This window comes from Astyanax mexicanus, chromosome 5 (genome assembly GCF_023375975.1).
Source record: "Astyanax mexicanus isolate ESR-SI-001 chromosome 5, AstMex3_surface, whole genome shotgun sequence".
Lineage (NCBI taxonomy): Eukaryota > Metazoa > Chordata > Actinopteri > Characiformes > Acestrorhamphidae > Astyanax > Astyanax mexicanus.
This window is the reverse complement of record NC_064412.1, coordinates 54,144,972-54,163,844: the sequence shown is the minus strand read 5'-3', so window position 1 is coordinate 54,163,844 and position 18,873 is coordinate 54,144,972. Positions and strand designations below refer to the sequence as shown.

The 18,873-nt window shown below is 39.1% G+C and overlaps 1 protein-coding gene across 8 annotated transcripts in view; it reads left to right on the top strand.

Annotated features, from left to right (window-relative positions):
- ptprfa (protein tyrosine phosphatase receptor type Fa) overlaps positions 1–18,873 on the top strand; it is a 351,362-nt gene that overhangs the window by 303,056 nt on the left and 29,433 nt on the right. For 5 of the 8 annotated variants that reach the window (XM_049479799.1, XM_049479803.1, XM_049479800.1 and 2 more), the window contains 4 exons: positions 4,540–4,700; positions 8,836–8,948; positions 12,473–12,505; positions 14,192–14,289. In XM_049479799.1, coding sequence (XP_049335756.1) covers positions 4,540–4,700; positions 8,836–8,948; positions 12,473–12,505; positions 14,192–14,289 — 405 coding nt within the window. The remainder of the gene's footprint in view (positions 1–4,539; positions 4,701–8,835; positions 8,949–12,472; positions 12,506–14,191; positions 14,290–18,873) is intronic. The other 3 variants (XM_049479804.1, XM_049479801.1, XM_049479805.1) reach the window with 1 other exon arrangement.

The following is an 18,873-nucleotide window of genomic DNA, read 5'->3' as shown; positions in this document are numbered from 1 at the left end:
ATCAGATAGAGGAGCTCAAATTGATCAGTGTGAAAGCTCCCCTCGGAGAGGATCACTCAGAGCTTTCTGCTCCACTCTCACCGCTCTCCCCAACAGCCGGCTGCCATCACTCACAAAGTTTTCTCCTGCAGTTAACCCTCCAGTGTGACAGAGAGAGCCAGGGGGGTGTGGAGAGAGAGAGAGAGAGAGAGAGAGAGAGAGAGAGAGAGAGAAGAGGGTGGGGATTCTCACTGCAGATGTTTCATGTTTGATATGCGCCTGAAAAAGTTTGATCTTCCAGAGAGAAGCCCCTTATAGATGAGGCACAGGGCAGGTTGTTAGATTAGCAGTAAGTCAGGGTTAGTCCTGAATAAGCCCAACATCACTCGTTCCATTGGTCTGACATCAGGCTGACTCTGTTCAGTCTGTTGAAATATTAGCCATGCTATTTTATTCTATTTATTAGCCAACCATAAATAAGTCAACCTTGTACTGGTCCAGTGTTTCTCAGTCCATCATAGTCCAGTTCAGAGATGTACCATTCTAAACACAGTGAGTGTTAGTCCGGTATTATTTAGACAATAATTAGTCTCTCCAGTGTCCAGTGTTAGCCCAATTTGTGGTAAACCAGTAACAGTTCAGTGCAATATTAGACCAGTGTTGGCTCACTATCAATTAATCAATACAGATTTAGTCAGTCCTACATGACCCCAGTCCTGAACTATCCAAACATTAACTAAGATTATCCCAGTGTTAACTCTGTTTTAGTGATTCTGGTTTTACTCTGTCCAGTGTTAGCCCAATTTAGTAGTCCAGTGAGCCCAATGTTTGCCCAATGTAAGCTAAGTTTTACTGAACCCAGTATTAATCCAGTGTTAGCCCAGTTTTGCTTAGCCTGGTGTTAGTCCGATTTTAGCCTAGTTTAATTGAGCCCAAGCTTAGCCCAATACCACAGCAATTTTACTGCACCCAGGGTAACTCTAAAATGAGCCCATTTATAAATTGCACCCAGTGTTTGCCCAAAGTTAGCCGAGCTTTCTTGAGCTCAGTGTTCGATCACTTCATGTGAACCTAGTTCTACTTTATTGTTAGCCTAGTTTTAGTGAGCTCACAGTTAGCCGTTAAGATGAACCTAGTGTTAGTCCAGTGTTGGCCCAGTTTTAGTGAGTTCAGATTTAATTTGTTTTTATTCTTGTTTAGATGAGCCTATTGTTAGCCCAGTTTTAGCTCAGTTTTAGTAAGTGTAATGTTCAATTTTAGCCTACTTTAGGTTCTCCCAATATTAGACCAATGTTAGTACAATGTTACCCGTTACTATGTCGGTCCAGCGTAACATCAGCCCCATGCTAGTTCAGATTTACCCCAGTATTAGTCTTCCCAGTGTTAGCGTAACATCAGCCGAGTGTCTGAAGTGGAATGTTATTTATAGCTCTGCTGTCTAATAGAATGCCACTTGCTCAGGCTGTCAGGAAGAGCGTGAAGAAACCGTGTGTGTGTGTGTGTATGTGTGTGGACATTTAAAGTGAATTACGCCCAGCAAATTGATCCATTTAACTTTATTATGTGACACATGAATCAGCACGCCTCTCCACAAACAGCTCTATCAAGGTGAAAACAATGAAATGGGTCTTACTGGAGCGAAGACAGGACACCCTCTGGCTCTGTTTATGATACAATAGAGTTTGTGATGGCTTCTTAATTACCGCTGCAGCTGATTAAAGAACCGCTATCGACTAAGCCCCACACTCTCGCTGTGGGCTGCATTAGTCCTTCGTGAAAAGAGAACACAAACATGTTATTGTTACGGATTAAAACTGAAAATGGAGGACTGGAGTGTGCGAGATACTGACAGGGTTGGAGATTTGGAGCGAATTTGCGGTGCGGCGCCACCTCAGTTTCCTCAGTTTGTTCTCAGTTTCTGTTTAAATCTTACAATTACACCTGATCATGAATAAAATCAGGTGTGAAAACACTGGGCTGATTAATGTTTGACTAACGCTGAATCATGTTAGTCTGGCTAATGATGGGCTATCAGTGAGCAGCCCCTTAGCAAATAAGCTAACGCTGTGCTACAGCTAATATTGGGCCGGCACCGGAATTAAGTTGGACCCACTAATGATCGGCCAGCGCTGGTGTAATATTAGACTATCTAATGAAGGACAGACAGTGTTACACTGCTCCTGAGTTGGCAAACACTTCTTTAACTAGAACTGCTGTCATTTTACTGGAGCTTTTTTAATGGTTTATTTAATCTTATTTCTCAATAAATATTGGAGCTCTGTTCTCTTCTACCTCTCCAGTTGCCAGCAAGTAGTAGCAAGTTTTAGGGCCAATCTAATTTTACTTATACAACACACTTATGAGACACTTCTGAGTTTAAAGGAGTCAAAACTGAGATTTTGTTTTTTGTTTTTTTCTATTGGTTGTGCATCAAATCTGGGTATAGAATCCACAACCCTGTCATCGATGGACGTCTTATCTTATTGTTGTCTAGTAGGGACTACTTCTCCATCTCTCTCTCTTTCTTTCTCCCTCTTTCTCTTTGCATATCTCTCTCTCTCCATCTCTATTCTTCTCTTTCCATCTCTTTCTCTTCATCTCTCTGTCGATCTCTCTCATTTCTCTCTCTGTCTCTCTCTCCATCGCTCTCTCTTTCACCATCTCCTTATTTCCCACTCTCTCTCCATCTCTTCGTCTCTCTTTCTATATTTCTCGCTCTTTTCCTCTTACTCTTTTTTCATCTCCGTCTCTCTGTCTCTCTCTCCACTTCTATATTTCTCTCATTCTCCATCTCGCTGTCTTTTTCTTTGTCTCTTTCTCCATTTCTCTCTCTCTCTCCATCTCTCTCTCTCCATCTCTATTTTTCTCTCTATCTCTCTCTTTCCATGTCTCTCTCCATCTCTCTTTTACTCTGTCCCTCTCTTTCTCTCACCATCTCTATATTTCTCTCTCTTTCTCCATCTCTCTTTGCCTCATCTCTCTCTCTCTCTCTCTCTATATATATATATATATATATATATATATATATATATATATATATATATATATTTTTCTATCTCTCTCTCTCTCTCTCTCTCTCTCTCTCTCTCTCCCGGTGCTGCTGCATGGCTGCAGGCTGTACGCTGTAATGATTCACATGCGTCTGCAGAGTTTTTTTGCGGGTTTTTTTTTTCCCCCGCTGTCGTTTCTGGAGGGAGTGGAGAAGGTGTCGCGCTGATGGGATTTCTCCTCAAAGGCCACTGACGCATATCCTTCAATTCTCAGCGGGGTGGAGGAGTCCCTCTCCTCTCTCTCCTCTCCCTCACTTTTCCCCTTTTCCCATCCGTTTCCACCCTTTCACTCCCTCCTTCTCTCTCTCTCTCTCTCTCTCTCTCTCTCTCTCACGCCCTGCTGCGCTGTCTAAGAGCTGTTTCTAAAGCGATTAGCGGAGCTGCGTTTGCCGGAGACTGCGCTAGTCTCTCTGCAGGCTTTGAAGATTTGTTGGGTTTCTTCCTCCTGCTCTGTAACTCACTCTAATAGAGCTCATCCAGTACGTTCAGGGTTCAGTCAGCAGTTCAGCCTGCTGCCGTGTATCTGACCTTCTCAATAAGCTCTACAGCAACGAGTGCATCTAAATAAACATCATTAATGAAGTTATTATTGTTGATTTGCTGTACCTTTTCCAAATCAACCTGCATGAGGTTAATCTTGAAAATTTTACCTTTACAGAAACTGTTAATTATAGTATTAGCAATATCATTTAGTGATATAAACACAGCATCGCTTCTGTTGAGTTCAGCAGGTAGCTAGTTTACTTTTTATTCATGCTGAAATATGGATTAAATCTCATAACTAACACTCACTACCCTCCTCTCCACCTCTCCACCTCTTTTCTGCATGTTTTCTCTCCTAAAGCTCTCCGTTAAACCTTTACTCAGCACATTAAAAAATTATATGTGAAAAAAAAATACATAAAAACTACCCTAAGATATTATAATACAGTACAAAAAGTATCACACTGCACTATTATTTCCTATTTACTATCTTCCTCACAAAAAACACTGACATATCAGCGTTTAAATATTTTTAATCATGATTAATTACAAAATATTGTTGTGATTAATGCAGTTATTTTTAAGTGACTGACATATGATGTAATTCCATTTTTGTTACATTGTTACATTCATTTATTTGTTTATTTTATGTATACTGTATAAAAGTCTATTATTAAGTCTTAAGTCTTAAGAAGAAGAGAAGTGTGATTAATTGTGATTAATCTGCAGTATTGTTGTGATTGGTCAGATGAATTATTAAATAAATACACTATTAAATACATGTACTGTCTTGTCACAAGTACCCAAAACACACATTAAATACAGCTGCTGAACATCATTACCAGTCAAATATATTTAATAATAAATGCATTTATTAATTCCAGATCACCATGTTTTACATTTCTTCTAAAGGCTGTTTCTGATATGGTTTATGAGATATGCATCCTGTTACACTAGAGCTTAGACATATATGGGATTTCTGACCGTGTGTGTGTGTGTGTTGGGTGTGTGTGTATGTTGGGTGTAGAAAACGTTTGCCGCGAGTCCGTTCTCCGACTCCATCATGGTGCAGCTCCACAGTGGGATGTCTCGGCACACGGAGGATCCGGAGATGCTGTGGGTGATGGGTCCGGTCCTCGCCGTTATCCTCATCATCATCATCGTCATCGCCATCCTCCTCTTCAAAAGGTGAGAATTACTTTACGTATAACACTACTACTACTATAACTACTACTAGTACTAACTATGAATACCTACTGATGATAATCATAATAAAAGTAAAAATAATCTGAAATTAATAATCTTTATCATCATTAAATTGTTAGCCCATCTCTGATTAAACTCATCGTAATATTCAGTATGTAACGAAGCATCACATCCTCACAATTAGAATAACACAATTGAATAGATGCCAGTTTATACTATTATTATTTAATAAGAAACACATTAGCCATTAGCTAGGAGATTATACGAGTTGAATATTTAATATTATATTAAGTATTTAGGATATGAGTATTTTCTTTTTATTAATGAATTGCTCAAATGTGGTCCATCGGCCTTAAACCCTGCCAATATGATTGGAAGATCACTGGTTAGAATCCTAGTCATGCACCTTGCCATCAGCTGCCAGAGCCCTGAGAGAGCAAAATTGTCCTTGCATTCTCTCTGAGTGGGTACAGTAGTAGATGTCAGTCTTTCCCCTCATCACTCCTAGGGTGATGTGGATCAGCACAAGGCTGTGTCTGTGAGCTGATGTATCGGAACCGAGTCGCTGCACTTTACTCTGAGCGTTAGTGCTGTGATGCTACTCGGCAATGCTAATAAAATAAAAAAAAATAAAATAAAAAATGATGTAAAAAAGAAATGCTCAAATAAAAAAAATTAAAAGTAATAAACATAAGGGTATTTCGGTCTCGTTAGAACATCTTGGCACCCCCACTCATCTAAAAAAATGAAACACCAGTTTATTAATCCTTCATTTACTTTTTTATAGATTTATATTACAACCTAAAGATTATTATAACTACATGCACAGCAATGCAAACTTATATGTATGTTATAATGTTAAAATGACACATAATCACATAATCATAATCAAAATCATACATTTACATGTACATTACATTAGGAGTCTTGTCCATGGACTTTTTTTATTGGTGTAGAGCAGTATAGTCAGCCAGATTGGGAATTGGGAACCCCAGTCTCCCACATGTTAGTTAGTTATTCACTGAATGCAGTGGTGTTATCCACTGCGCCACACCAACCACATACATAACAATTATTAGAGTGAAGATAATTGAGCTTTATATAAAAGTAGTAGTAGTGTAGAATGGAAAAGCATTCCATGATTTACTCCAGTCAGTTCCATGCCTCTCTCTCTCTCTTTTTCTCTCAAGTATAAATAGCAGATCTTGTTCTCTCTCTCTCTCTCTCTCTCTCTCTCTCTCTCTCTCTCTCTCTCTCTCGTGTATAAGAATCCTCTCTCTATAAACCTGCTGACTCACAAAAACTAGCAGAAATGCTGAGTCACCTGCAGGAACAGACACGTCCATTACGCTAGAGCTGGAAATATGGAGCCAGTGGGGAGATGGGCGAGTAATGCCATGGATAATTAAGGACAGTGAGGGGGTCTGGCCTGAGCGCAGGTGTTAAACCAGGAATCTTCACTCAGGGAGAGAATCCACACACCTCAGCAAGTCCAGCTTTCAGGAGCTTTACACAGACAAACGCTGGAGAGTAGCAGGAAAAAGAGGCTTAGCCTTATAGAGTACAGTTTTACAAGTTTTTACAATTTATACAATTATACAATTATATGCAGTGCACTATTCTTGCATTCTACCAGTCGGGTATTAAGGTGCATTAAAGCCACTTTACTAAAATACAGCATCATAAAGGTAAATTTTCTGTGAAGTTTCTCCAGCACTAAGGCTGGGTGCAGCAGCATTAGCATTAGCCGCTAAACGCAGTACTAGCTCTTTCTCCATTCAGAGGTAAATATATATTGGAGTATACTATAGTTTGCGTGTTTACAGTGTTAAAACAAGCTATATTAGACAAACCAATAGCTGATAGACAGCGCCCAGGGTTACAGAAACACTCAGGGTTCCTCAGTGTTTCGCTGTCGGCGGCATTCACTAGCGCTAAGCACTGCTAACTGCACCTAGCGCTGCTGCTAACTGTGCTGTTGAAAATACTGGCAATCTAAGCTTACTATAAATAATCAAAAGCACTTTACTTTATTTACCCAAATAAACAGTTTTTTTAAAAGAGAAATCTGTGTAGATTCATGTGCGACACCCTTGTTCCTTACTATTGTTGCTTAAAATGTGCCATATAAGCCTTATGTACGAAAATAGCCCAAGAAATATATAGTACATTCATTGGCAGTGTAGCACACCTTATATATATAAAAAAATACAGTAGGTTATTTTCTATATAACATCTGTGTAGGCATCTTACTGACATTGTACATAAAACAAGTCATTTTAAACACTTTTAAACACAACTTTAAGCGTTAAGCCTGGCTAATGCTTTTTAATGCAATTGTAGGCCCATTTTTATCCCTATTTCCAGCCTTTCCAGCCAATCAGATTGTGGCTGACAACTCTGGCAGGTCTGACTGTATTAAAGCTTAACTAAAGGAGGGAGCCAGAAGGTAGCATAGACATGATTACACCCTAAAAAACGCTGGCATTCATTCTCTCTGCCATCCATAAACACGATCATCCATAATCCTGAATATAAAACATAACAACACAGATCAAAACAACACAAAAATGCATTATACTTAATTTAATTATTCTTTATATTCTCAGATGTTTTTGTTTAAACTACACTGAATTGTGTGAAAAGGTTTTTTAGTCATGAAAAGTGAAAATAAACTTATTTAAGCAAAGCCCAGAGCTGGGGTTCAGATCCGCTGGCATACAGAGGTGAAAGAAAAGCAATTCTGTAAATGTCAGGATGGACATCTAATAAAGCTACATACAGAGGATCAGGAGATAGCGCAGACATTTGGAGAGAATAAGAACAGACACCACAGAAAAGAGAATATTCCTTTAGCAGGGAGCTCATTAGTGAGGTGCCATTTCTAACTTACCCAGCAAAAGAAACATCTGAAGGGATTCTCAGTATTTCTGACAGACCCTGAAATATGTATCTCTCTGATGTGTTTTCTGTCATTTTTTTTGTTTGTTTCTTTCTGCTTTTGTTCTGGATGGACACAGTAAACAGGAGAGGTAGGTACCATCCACTCTTTCGTTCTCTTTCTCCCTAAACTTTATTCTTTTATGCAAACAATATTATTTACACAATTACTGTGTTCCCCAAATTTGTACCTTGTTCAACCTGAACATTTTTTGGAGTTTAGTTTAGTGGTTTGGATATAAATCTATAATAGACAATAGACAATGTATAGACCGAAATCAGGCATGAATATGAATAGATTACACCAGGTAAATATGAAAACTGGCAATTTGACTAGTTATGTTTTTTTTTTCCAACATATGGAGGTAGTATTTAAGTAATTCGTCTTATTCTTTTTTTTTAATGCCCAATTATTTATTATTATTTTTTAATGCCCAATTACTCATTTTCAAACGGTGCGCACCAAAGCTATGATTAAGTCAGCTGAATTTTTTTAATGGTCTAAAGCTCTGCCACTATGATTGGGAGATCGTGGGTTTGAATCTCAGTCATGCAGCTGACCATCAGCGGTCGGATCCCTGAGAGAGCACAATTCGTTTTGTGCTCTCTGGTTGGATAGATGGTGGGAAAAAATTGAAAAAAAATATATATATAATATATATATATTTTTTTACTTTTTTCTGTCATTTAGATAAATTAATTTGATTAAATCTCTTTTAATTTAAACTTGCTTTTTTTGCTTGTTTTCTTTTTAATATTTTTTTTATTTGTTCATTTACCTAGGGTCAGTGTATTTTCCCGATTTCCTTACTTACATATTACACATATGAGGTTACACATAACCTCATATCTCCAGTGTTAACTACTAAAGTAGTAAACTTCAGACTCAGGTGTGACTTGGCTGATCAGCTGCGTTTGGGATTTACGGATTAAGAAGACTGTAAATGTGATTTTCCACTAAATCACTGCTTTACTGAATTTATTACTTCAGTTCAGATTAGAGGTTCAGACGTGTTGCACCTCCCCTTCACACACTGCAGTAAAACACTGAAATAGCACACCTGCTGTGTGTGTGTGCTTGTCGACTGTTTATCTGTTTGTGTGTGTATCTGTTATGTGTGTGTGTGTGTGTTTGCATGCATTCTGCTCTAATTATCCTCCTCGTTATGGTGTGTAGGAAGCGAGCATCTCCCTCAGCGAAAGATGAGCACTCTGCCGGAGTGAAGGATCATCTGCTGGCCCACTCGTCCGACCCTGTAGAGATGAGGAGACTCAACTACCAATCACAAGGTAATGCAGAAAATACAGATGCTTTCATGTCCATAAGTATTTGGACAGCGACGATATTTACTAACTAGTTATCTGGGTTTTGAGTGAAGCCTTTTGACTTTTATTCAGTGGGTTGGTTTCCTGGACAGGGATTGAGCCTAGTCTTGGAGTACCCGGCATTTTTAATGAAGATTTTACATTGAAAGATACAGTATGTGAGTGTAATCTTACGACTGGTTATGACTGGTTATGAATTAAATGCAACATCAAACTGTGTGATCGCTCATTTAAATGCTGTGATGGTAATTGCAGGAAAGTACAACAACACTATTATTTGAATCCTCCTCAAGGAGACTCTCCCTCTAGTTACTCACAGTAGCATATATATAACCAGACTGGCACATGTTCAGCAGTATACATGCACTCCACATTAGTTTCACGTTCAAATCATGGAAATAACACATAAAAAAACTCAATCTATATATTTGACTATATTTGATTAACTTTACATATCCTTACTCATCTTAAGTTTATTTAACTGAACATAAAACTGAAGGTTTTATATTTATATTTGTAGCCGTGTTCTGACTGAACTCAGTTCCGAAAGTGCAAACAACCCTTTCTAAAGCGTAACTGAGTTATCAAAACATATTTCTTATATAAATAAGAATAAAAGACAGTATGCATTAACAAAAACAGAATTTATTCTTTTAGCACTTGCGCTTACAGTACTGCTTATGCCGTGCATTAAGGTGCACAGACACCAATAGCATCAAATACTGCAGAATTCTGAACACAACAGAAGCACAAAGATTGTGATGAAGCTGAGCAACAGCTTTTGTTTCTTTTCTGACATAAGCAGAGGTGGAAAGTAATTAATTGCACTCACTCAGTTAAAGTAATTGAGTAGATTTTATGTGTAAATTGTAATTTTTAAAGTAGTTTTTAACATAGGTAATTTTACTTTTACTCATTGGAACTTTTACTCATTACATTGGAATCCCGAAAAAATAATAATTGGCATGGATGCACCGGCTGTTGTTGTACTTTTTTACATCAAATAATTAAAAGTAACTATGTAACTTTTACTCAAAGCACATTTTAAATTGAGTACTTTTTACTTTTACTCTAGTAGATTTTTTTAGATGGGTACATTTACTTTTACTTGAGTAGAATTCTAGCAAAGTAAAGGTACTTTTACTTAATTACAATTTTTCTGTACTTTTTCCACCTCTGGACATAAGACATTAAAATACTCTAAAAATGGCCCCCTTAAATCCAACACATATGTTTAAAGCTGGGCGAAATTAAGCTCAGCATGTCTGTTCTTCCAAAAAACAGACTAAGCTCCAAAATCATCTTGAGGAAACAAAAAAGAAACGAAACTATACTTTGGCTTTGTGGCTGCAGACATGCACTCATTCTCTGCAGGTGTATTCCCTTCATTTTTAAATTTTGGTGCGCATCAAAGCTACAACTGCTACCTCTTCCCTCCTATTGTTATAATTCATTTTAATGTCTTCAGTGTGTGACCAGTATTGCATATCTGTATAGAAACACACATACACACACTCACACACACACACACACACACCAGTGGTCAAGCAGACTGCTTTATACACTGAATCACACTCTAATCTACTGTAAGCTGTGTGAATTGGGCTGAATGGCTGCAGCTCTGTGGAATAGCGGTGGAGCTTCAGAGTACAGCTGAGCTTTTAGCATAGAGATAAAGAGTATTATTCACCATCAGCTTCACCTCAACATGAAGGACACGCCGAAGACGACGATAGTGAGCCATTTACACACACACACACACACACTTACATCACACACACCACGCCATCTAATTACACACCCTCATTCTGCACGCTCTGAGCTTTGAACTTGGGAGGAATTAAGCAGGATAAGTCACAGGAGAGAATCTTTATCTCTCCTTTTCTCCTTCCCGCTCCTCCGCCGCTCTCAGTGGCTGTCTCCCCGCTGTGTTCCCCTGCTCTCTTTCACTGAGGAAAGCTCTTCTGACAGAGCCGAGACTTTCTGCATAAAGGCCAGTCTGTTCTGACTCCACAAGCGGCACCGCTGCTCTTTTAAAGATGTGGGCTCGGCTGGCCGAGCACAGCGGCTCTTAAGGCATCACCTCCCTCGTTCTGTGAAAACTGGGAGTTTCTGTCTGTCAGGACACACTCCCTCCTGTGACTGTCAGGAACCGTGCTTTTGTATCTAGCTTTTAGAGGCCAAGTTTTTGCCAGGCTCCTGTTAGCCTCCATCTGGCTCCACCCTCTTTACAAGCTGCTAATCTTAAAGATTGATTGCCCGTAAAATAAATATTAGTTTCTTTTATTGTTATGTTTTTTTTTTTCATTTTAATGCATACTAATTGCATACTAAGTACATTTTTATTTTATACCGATTCTATATATTTTATAAATATGATAGTGTCAACACAAAGCCCTATCAGCATACAGTAATTATATGGTTCCCCATACAAAAGTAAACCTAGAATAATACTGTAATTACTTTTCAATAAATACAGGCTAAAAAAAAAAGGTAAAATTTACAACAATTATTGAAGAGCCACTAAACCCTAAACCATATTTTTCTATTAATAGTTCAAATGTTTTGCTTTGATAATAAAAGTAATGAAACATGTGTTTCTCGCAGCTTTAAAAGTCTTGGGCCGCTTCTTTTTATTTGTTTATTTGCAAACATGTTGAGTGTAGGGGTTTCACAGACTGGACTGGAGAATTGCTTTGGTCCCACTTTTTAATAAGTGTCCCTAAGTACTATGTAATTACACGGTAACAATCCATGTAACTACAGTGTAACTACTGATGAAGTACACATTGTTACAGATCAACTACAGAGGTACAGGTCATGTAATTACACATGTGTATTAAGGTTCATTTTGACTTGTGTAAAAACATATGTGTACTAGGGTGAGTGTACTTACACAAGTGATAGAGTAAGTGTACTTACACATGTGTAACAATGTGTGTGTACTTACATGCATGTAATAGTGTGTGTGATAAGTTGAGTATAAACTTATCCAACAGCTATTGTCTAGTATTTTATTATGGCTGATTGAGTACACACACTTTGTTACACATATGTAATTACACTTGCTCTATAACTTGTGTAAGTACACTCCCCCTAGTACACATGTGTACTTACACAAGTCAAAATTAACCTTAATACACATGTGTAATTACATGACCTGTACCTCAGTAGTTAATCTGTAACAATGTGTACTTCATCAGTAGTTACACTGTAGTTACATGGATTGTTACCGTGTAACTACATAGTACTTAGGGACACTTATTATAAAGTGGGACCATTGCTTTACTTCACTTTATCCTCAAAAAACCAAAGCTAACTTTTAGTGCCTTTCTGACGATGGAAGGATGATTTCTGTAATCTCTCAGACTTTCCTTTTCTCCTGTTTTCTCTCTTCTCCTCCTCTTTCTCTCTCTTTCTACTGGGTCTGCTCTGTCTGGCTGTTAGACGGCTCTTACACTTCTATTCCCCCATTTTTCTCTCTACAGGTTCCAGCGCCCCCAGTTGCCCGAATACTCCAAGTTAGTCTCCATCCTTTCCTCCTGTGTCTTCCTCCTCCTCCTGTTCTCTCGTCTTTCGCTCCACTCTCTCCGTTTTCCAGCTGCTCCTTTTCCCATGTCTGTCTGTTCAGCCCACGTGCACCGCCCCCTGCTGGCTGTACTGATAACACAGCTCTCTCATAGCCTCTCCGCAGCCGCGGCCTGAGCATTTCACGCTGCATTTGGTTGGATGGAAAGCACTAGAAGAGGGTTGGGATGGATTTTGAAATGTTATTGTTATATATATATATATATATTATTTGTTTTTTTTTTGTTAGAATGCTGTTTTATTCTAAGAAATGACATACTAACTAGTCATAACATTAACGTCAACAAAGTGTCAACAAAATGTCCTCATATGGTCAGAGGAGCTGATAAAATGTATAATGAGTGTTAAAACATGGAGGTGGGGTTACTGTTATACCTGAATGATATATATGGAAGCTAATTAAAAAAATATATATCCATATCTTTGTTTGTCAATAATATATGAATTTCCAAAAGCTCACTTTAAATAAGTTTGAATAAAGCTTATTGTGAGGTCTAAGCATAAACTCTAAAACATAAAACTATCAATCGATATAAAAGAAATTAATATGATTAATCACAACGATATTCTGTGATCAACTGCGATAAATTACAATGTGGGGCGCGGGGGAAGTTGGGGTCAAACTTGGTGGTGCAATTAATTAAGCATTAATGCACTCAAGGTTTGTGCTATAATGTTTAATATTGGCACTGCTGTGCTACAGTCATAGGCATAAGGCAGCAGGCGATTACACCACAGTTCCATTATCGCTGTTTATTAAAAGATTTTAAGTAAAGATGATGAGAAAATATAGTCTTTTTGGTTATAAAAACTCAGCGAGTTAAAATAGTTCCATTCCTGCTTTGTTTGTAGCTGCGTTGATTGGCTTGTAAGCGCTGCATTGTTGCTAGGTTACATGTATGAGGTGGAGTAACACATGGAGAGCTTCAGTTTCAGTGCATACAGTGCATTACCGGCTGATAATGGCACTCATAGAACGCCTCTCAGCCAATCACATTGCAGGGTTGGAAAATTAACTGTGGTATAATTCGTCTTTAAAAAAATACGATTTAAAATTAATCTTGTGCGTTAATGCTTTAACGCTTTAATGTTTTAACGCTTTACCGCTGACAGCCCTGGTAATAATATATATTGTAAATATGACTATAGTAAATGAATTATTTGTATTATGTTGTAAGTAAAAGGCTAGGCTTCTCCCTTCTAATAACAACAAAATCATAATGGTTCTCTTTTTATTGGCCAGGCCTAGGTAGCAATCCAGACCCCAACCAACCAATCAGCCTGTGCAGTCATTCACACATCACTCATATCACTGCCCCTGATTGAAGTTAGCACATGGCATGGTGTTATTTCTCTCTCTCTTTCTCTCTCTCTCTTTCTCATACTTTCTCACTACAGAGGCGTCATGCTCTTGGTTGCCTTCATCTTTTTGATGAAGAGTGCTTCTGTGTAAATTTCACTCTGTGTGTGTGTGTGAGTGTGTGTGTGTGTGTGTGTGTGTGTGTTGTTGTTGCTCACAGTTTTTTAATTACTGTAAAGCATTGCAGAAGAGAGTGCAGTCAGTGTGTTACTGTGGCAGAACTTAAACACTACTAAAGACCTGTGTTATTGTCCTTCAGGGATGAGAGAGCATCCGCCCATTCCTGTGTGTGACCTGGCTGACCACATCGAACGACTCAAAGCCAACGACGGCCTGCGCTTCTCACAGGAATACGAGGTACAGTTTTTAAAATACCATAGGAAACAATGACAATGAAACTGAAACACCTGTCATTTTAGTGTGGGAGGTTTCATGGCTAAATTGGAGCAGCCTGGTGGCCAATCTTTCTTCACTAATTGCACATTATTGCACCAGTAAGAGCTATAAGAGTGTGAAGGTTCAATTAGCAGAGTAAGAGCACAGTTCTGCTCTAAATATTGCAATGCACACAACATTATGGGAGACATACCAGAGTTCAAAAGAGGACAAATTGTTGGTGCACGTCTAGCTGGAGCATCTGTGACCAAGACAGCAAGTCTTTGTGATGCATCAAGAGCCACAGTATCCAGGGTAATGTCAGCATACCACCAAGAAGGACCAACCACATCCAACAGGATTAACTGTGGACGCAAGAACATAGTACCACGGCTTCTTAAATCACGGCAGAATTCAATGTGCACCTCAACTCTCCTGTTTCCACCAGAACTGTCCGTCACCACAATAAATTACTGTGGTCTAAATCCAGGTGTTTCAGTTTCGTTGTCCAATCCCTGTACTGTACATTTTTCATTTGCTTGTTTAATCTTCTATTCAGATGCACAATAGGCTTTAATTAGAGTTATTTGCAACAAAATATGCTGTCCACTGTAATGGATGAAAGTATTTTCACTTCCTCGTCCACAGAAGCTCATACTGTAAGCACAGCACCAACTAGTTGATGTAATAGTGTGTTAGTTGATGGAGTAGTCTCTGCAACCTTTAGCGGAAAAGTGCTGAAGAGTTTATGACCCTTCCCCACTATTCAGAAAATTATACCCCCTATACCCCCCCCCACCCCCCCGCATGCTTACTTACTGTAGAAGCCACCAGGGCATTATTGCTTTCTGATGTCCTACAAAGGCCGATCATTTGCATTTAAAGTGGTGATTTTCGGCGAGGATAAATCAGCGCGGCGAGGGGAGGAGGGCAGATCCATTTTAAAAGCAGCTCACCTCAGCCTGTTTCTGCAGAGTTTCAGTCTCGCAGAGAGCGCTGTAAACACAACAGCTACATCACACGCCGTCTCTGACCTCAGCGTGCACGTCTCTCAGAGAATAACACTAACACTGGGTGCTGCTGTACAGGATGAAAGAGCAGCCGCTGCTTTCCTTTATGCAGAGTCAGAACTTTGGCACGGAGAGATAAATATGTACACTGACCTGGAGAATCGTCTCACGGACCAGGCGAGTAGCTATTTCATCAGTCGATACAAGAAAGAACCACATACTGTAGCGGGGAAAAAGATTTTACTGACATATACACACTTACATCATAGCCACATGGGTGGCACAACTGTCTAAGTGCTGGCTGTATCACTAGGAGACTCTATAACACTTTAACAGTTGCAGATTTTAGATAGATAGATAGATAGATAGATAGATAGATAGATAGATAGATAGATAGATAGATAGATAGATAGATAGATAGATAGATAGATAGATAGATAGATAGATACTTTATTTATCCTGAAGGAAATTTAGGAATTTAGATTTTACTGCATTTTTTGCACTATAAGGCATACTTAAAGTGTTTCAGTTTAGTTTTCTAGCATTATTAGCATTACTCGCTAACCACGCTAAGCGCTAGCTCTTTTGCTGTGCAGACGTGAGTGTTATCTGCTTGTAGCCTGCTGCTAACCACAGCTAGCCCTGTCAGAACAACATTAGCATTACACGCTAACCGCACTATCCTGAGCAGACGTGTAGCCTGTGTGTTTACTGTGTTAAAACAAGCTACGCGGGACAAAACCGCTAGCTAATATCGCCTTGGCTTACTGGAACACTGAGAGTTCCTTTAGTGTAGCTCTGTCAGGAAGCATTAGCCACTAAACGAGGTTAGCGAATGCAGTTAGCTGCTAATAAGCTTACTGTAAATAGACAGTAGACCCAAATAAACAGGAGAGTTTTCAGGAGAGAAATCTGTGTAGATTAGCATCCAGCTAAGTTTAAAAAGAATTACAGTTTTGTTTATTTAACTTAGTTTAGCTTTACTAAGTTAAATACTTGCTATATTAAAAGGAAAACGATGACGATGACGATACCCCTGTTCCTTACTAGTGTCACATAATACACCTTATAATCCGCCTTAATGCACCTTATGTATGAAAATAGACGTTTATCGATAGGCAAATCAGTCATTCTTTGGTTATTTGTTACATTTATAGCATTTAGCATATAGACATTAAGCTGTTTACCACCAGCTAGTGGGAATAGGCAAACCTATAGACAGCATATCTAATAAAATGAAAGCAATGAAAGCGGCAAAACAACTTGCTTTTAAACTAAAGAAAAAAATATGAAGAGTTTTTGATCTGTTACTCCTCTAAAGTTGTGTAAATTCTCTCTTTTCTTTAGAATAAATATTAAAAAACAGTTACAGATCACCTTCAGTTGGCAGGGCAAAATTTAATGCAGCAGAGGTCTTTGAATAGGCAATATTTACTCTTATTTTGCAGCCGCAAAAAATCAAAGTGTTTCAGTGGTTCTTTGAGCAAAGTCATTAAGCCCTTATTTCCACTGGTTTCTGAAGCCACACCATAACTTTTCATTCTGGTGCAGACCCGTTATATAAGTTACAGTCCCACTCCCAGATTTCACTGCAGCTACTGGCCTCGTCCAATCAAAATCATCCACCATTGTTACTTCAGTGTACTTCAGGCACACAGACTACCGGCCTCATCCAACGATGCTACCATAGGTTTAGCACAGTATTAAGTCCCTTTAGTGACCTCTGGTTACAAACAATGACACAGAACATAATGTATATATGTAAGTTCTGAACATATTTATTCACCTCAAAACATGATAGTGATGAAATTTTAAAACCCCTACTTATTTTTGCTACTGCAAATCAACGCTAGATACTGGGTACCTAAAATGGGCATAACAGTATGGGACCAACTACAAAAAGACAACTACTTTAGTGGTTTGTTTGGGAGAAAAAAGAGACAACTATAGTTGGTGATCTAAGCGTTAGCATATCATCTACTATCCTCAACCAGCATCTTTACAAGTCTCACCCCATGTCACTACAGGCCTCATCCCACATCACTACCACAGAGTTAGCATATCGGCTACCAGCCTCAACCCACATATCTACAGGTCTCATCCTATATCACTACCATAATGTTAGCATAACGGCTACAGCCTCAACCTGCATCTCTCTAGGCCTTATCCCACATCCCTACCACAGCATTAGCATATTGGCTACAAGCCTCAACCCGCATCTCTACAGGCCTCATCCCACATCAAAACCATAACATTAGCATATCGGCTACTGGCCTCAACCTGTATCACTACAGGCCTCATCCCATATCACTACAGGCCTTATCACTACTATAGTGTTAGCATATCAGCTACCGAACTCAACCCACATCGCTACTGTGGCATTATTACTATGGCTACATCCAACATTGCTACACTGGCTGCTGGGCCTCTTTAATGTTGCAATCCCAGTCAGACGCTCCATCCCATAATAGGCTACATCTAACACGTCCAAGACGTCTCTTTATCACACTGAATGTCCCTCTTCAGTTGTTGTACAGTTCATTGCAGTCAGATGAGGCCTAGTAGAACAACTCCCCTAACCCTGCTCCACGCTAAGCCGCTAATTTCCCATGCTAACAGGCTGTAGCAGTGTTTGGGTGTGATAGAGAGGCAGATTCCCACCGGATTTGTTGGGCATTTGTTGGCAGTGTTTGGTGGAAAGGCTTAAGGAGCTGCAGGACTCTGAGGGAGAGAACACACACACACACACACAAACACACACACACACACACAGTCAGACAGCAGCAGTGCCATGCTGGGGGAATGAGTCAGCACTTCTCTCAGGGTCTGAAGGAGAAAAAAAAAACTCGGGTAAATAATAACAGCAGACAGCACAATGCTATCCGATATGAAAATAAATAAATAAAAATAGCCGGATAGTATTTTTTTATGAGCTAAATATAAACATGCTGATTTGATTCAGTCTGAGTCAGTCTTGAAATGTTATCTGTCACAAACGCAGCAGGGATAAAAAAAAAAAAATGGATATGTGCGTATGTGTGTGTATAAGTGTGTGTAATGTATGAATGCAAACAGGATTTGCATGGCTGTGGCTGATGCGTGTGTGTGAACGCGGGGTGTGATGGGTGTGTCTGGGGAGTGCCGAGCCGAGAGCAGCTCTGTAGTATCAGCCTGTGGTTTGGAGGCTTGTGTGGAGCAGCTGGCAGCCCAAACAACAGATGGAGAGAGATAAAAGCAGGGGTGCAATGCAAACTAAATCCTGCGTGTGGAACCAACACCAGCAACCCCAGACACACACACCCACACACAAACAAACACAGTCACTAAAACCTATAAAGTTTAAAAATTTGTTTTAAATGCTGTTATATTCAATGTATTTAAAAAAGAATATCTATTCAGTTAAAGCTGATTATAAATTATGCATCATACTCCATATATTAAAACCCATGTGTGTGCTCACAAGTGTATAAGTGTGTGTTTGTTCACTGTACAGCTGGATTAATGGCAGAGGACATTCTATGTATGTCCGGAAAAAAAAATAGCAAATATGTTTTTC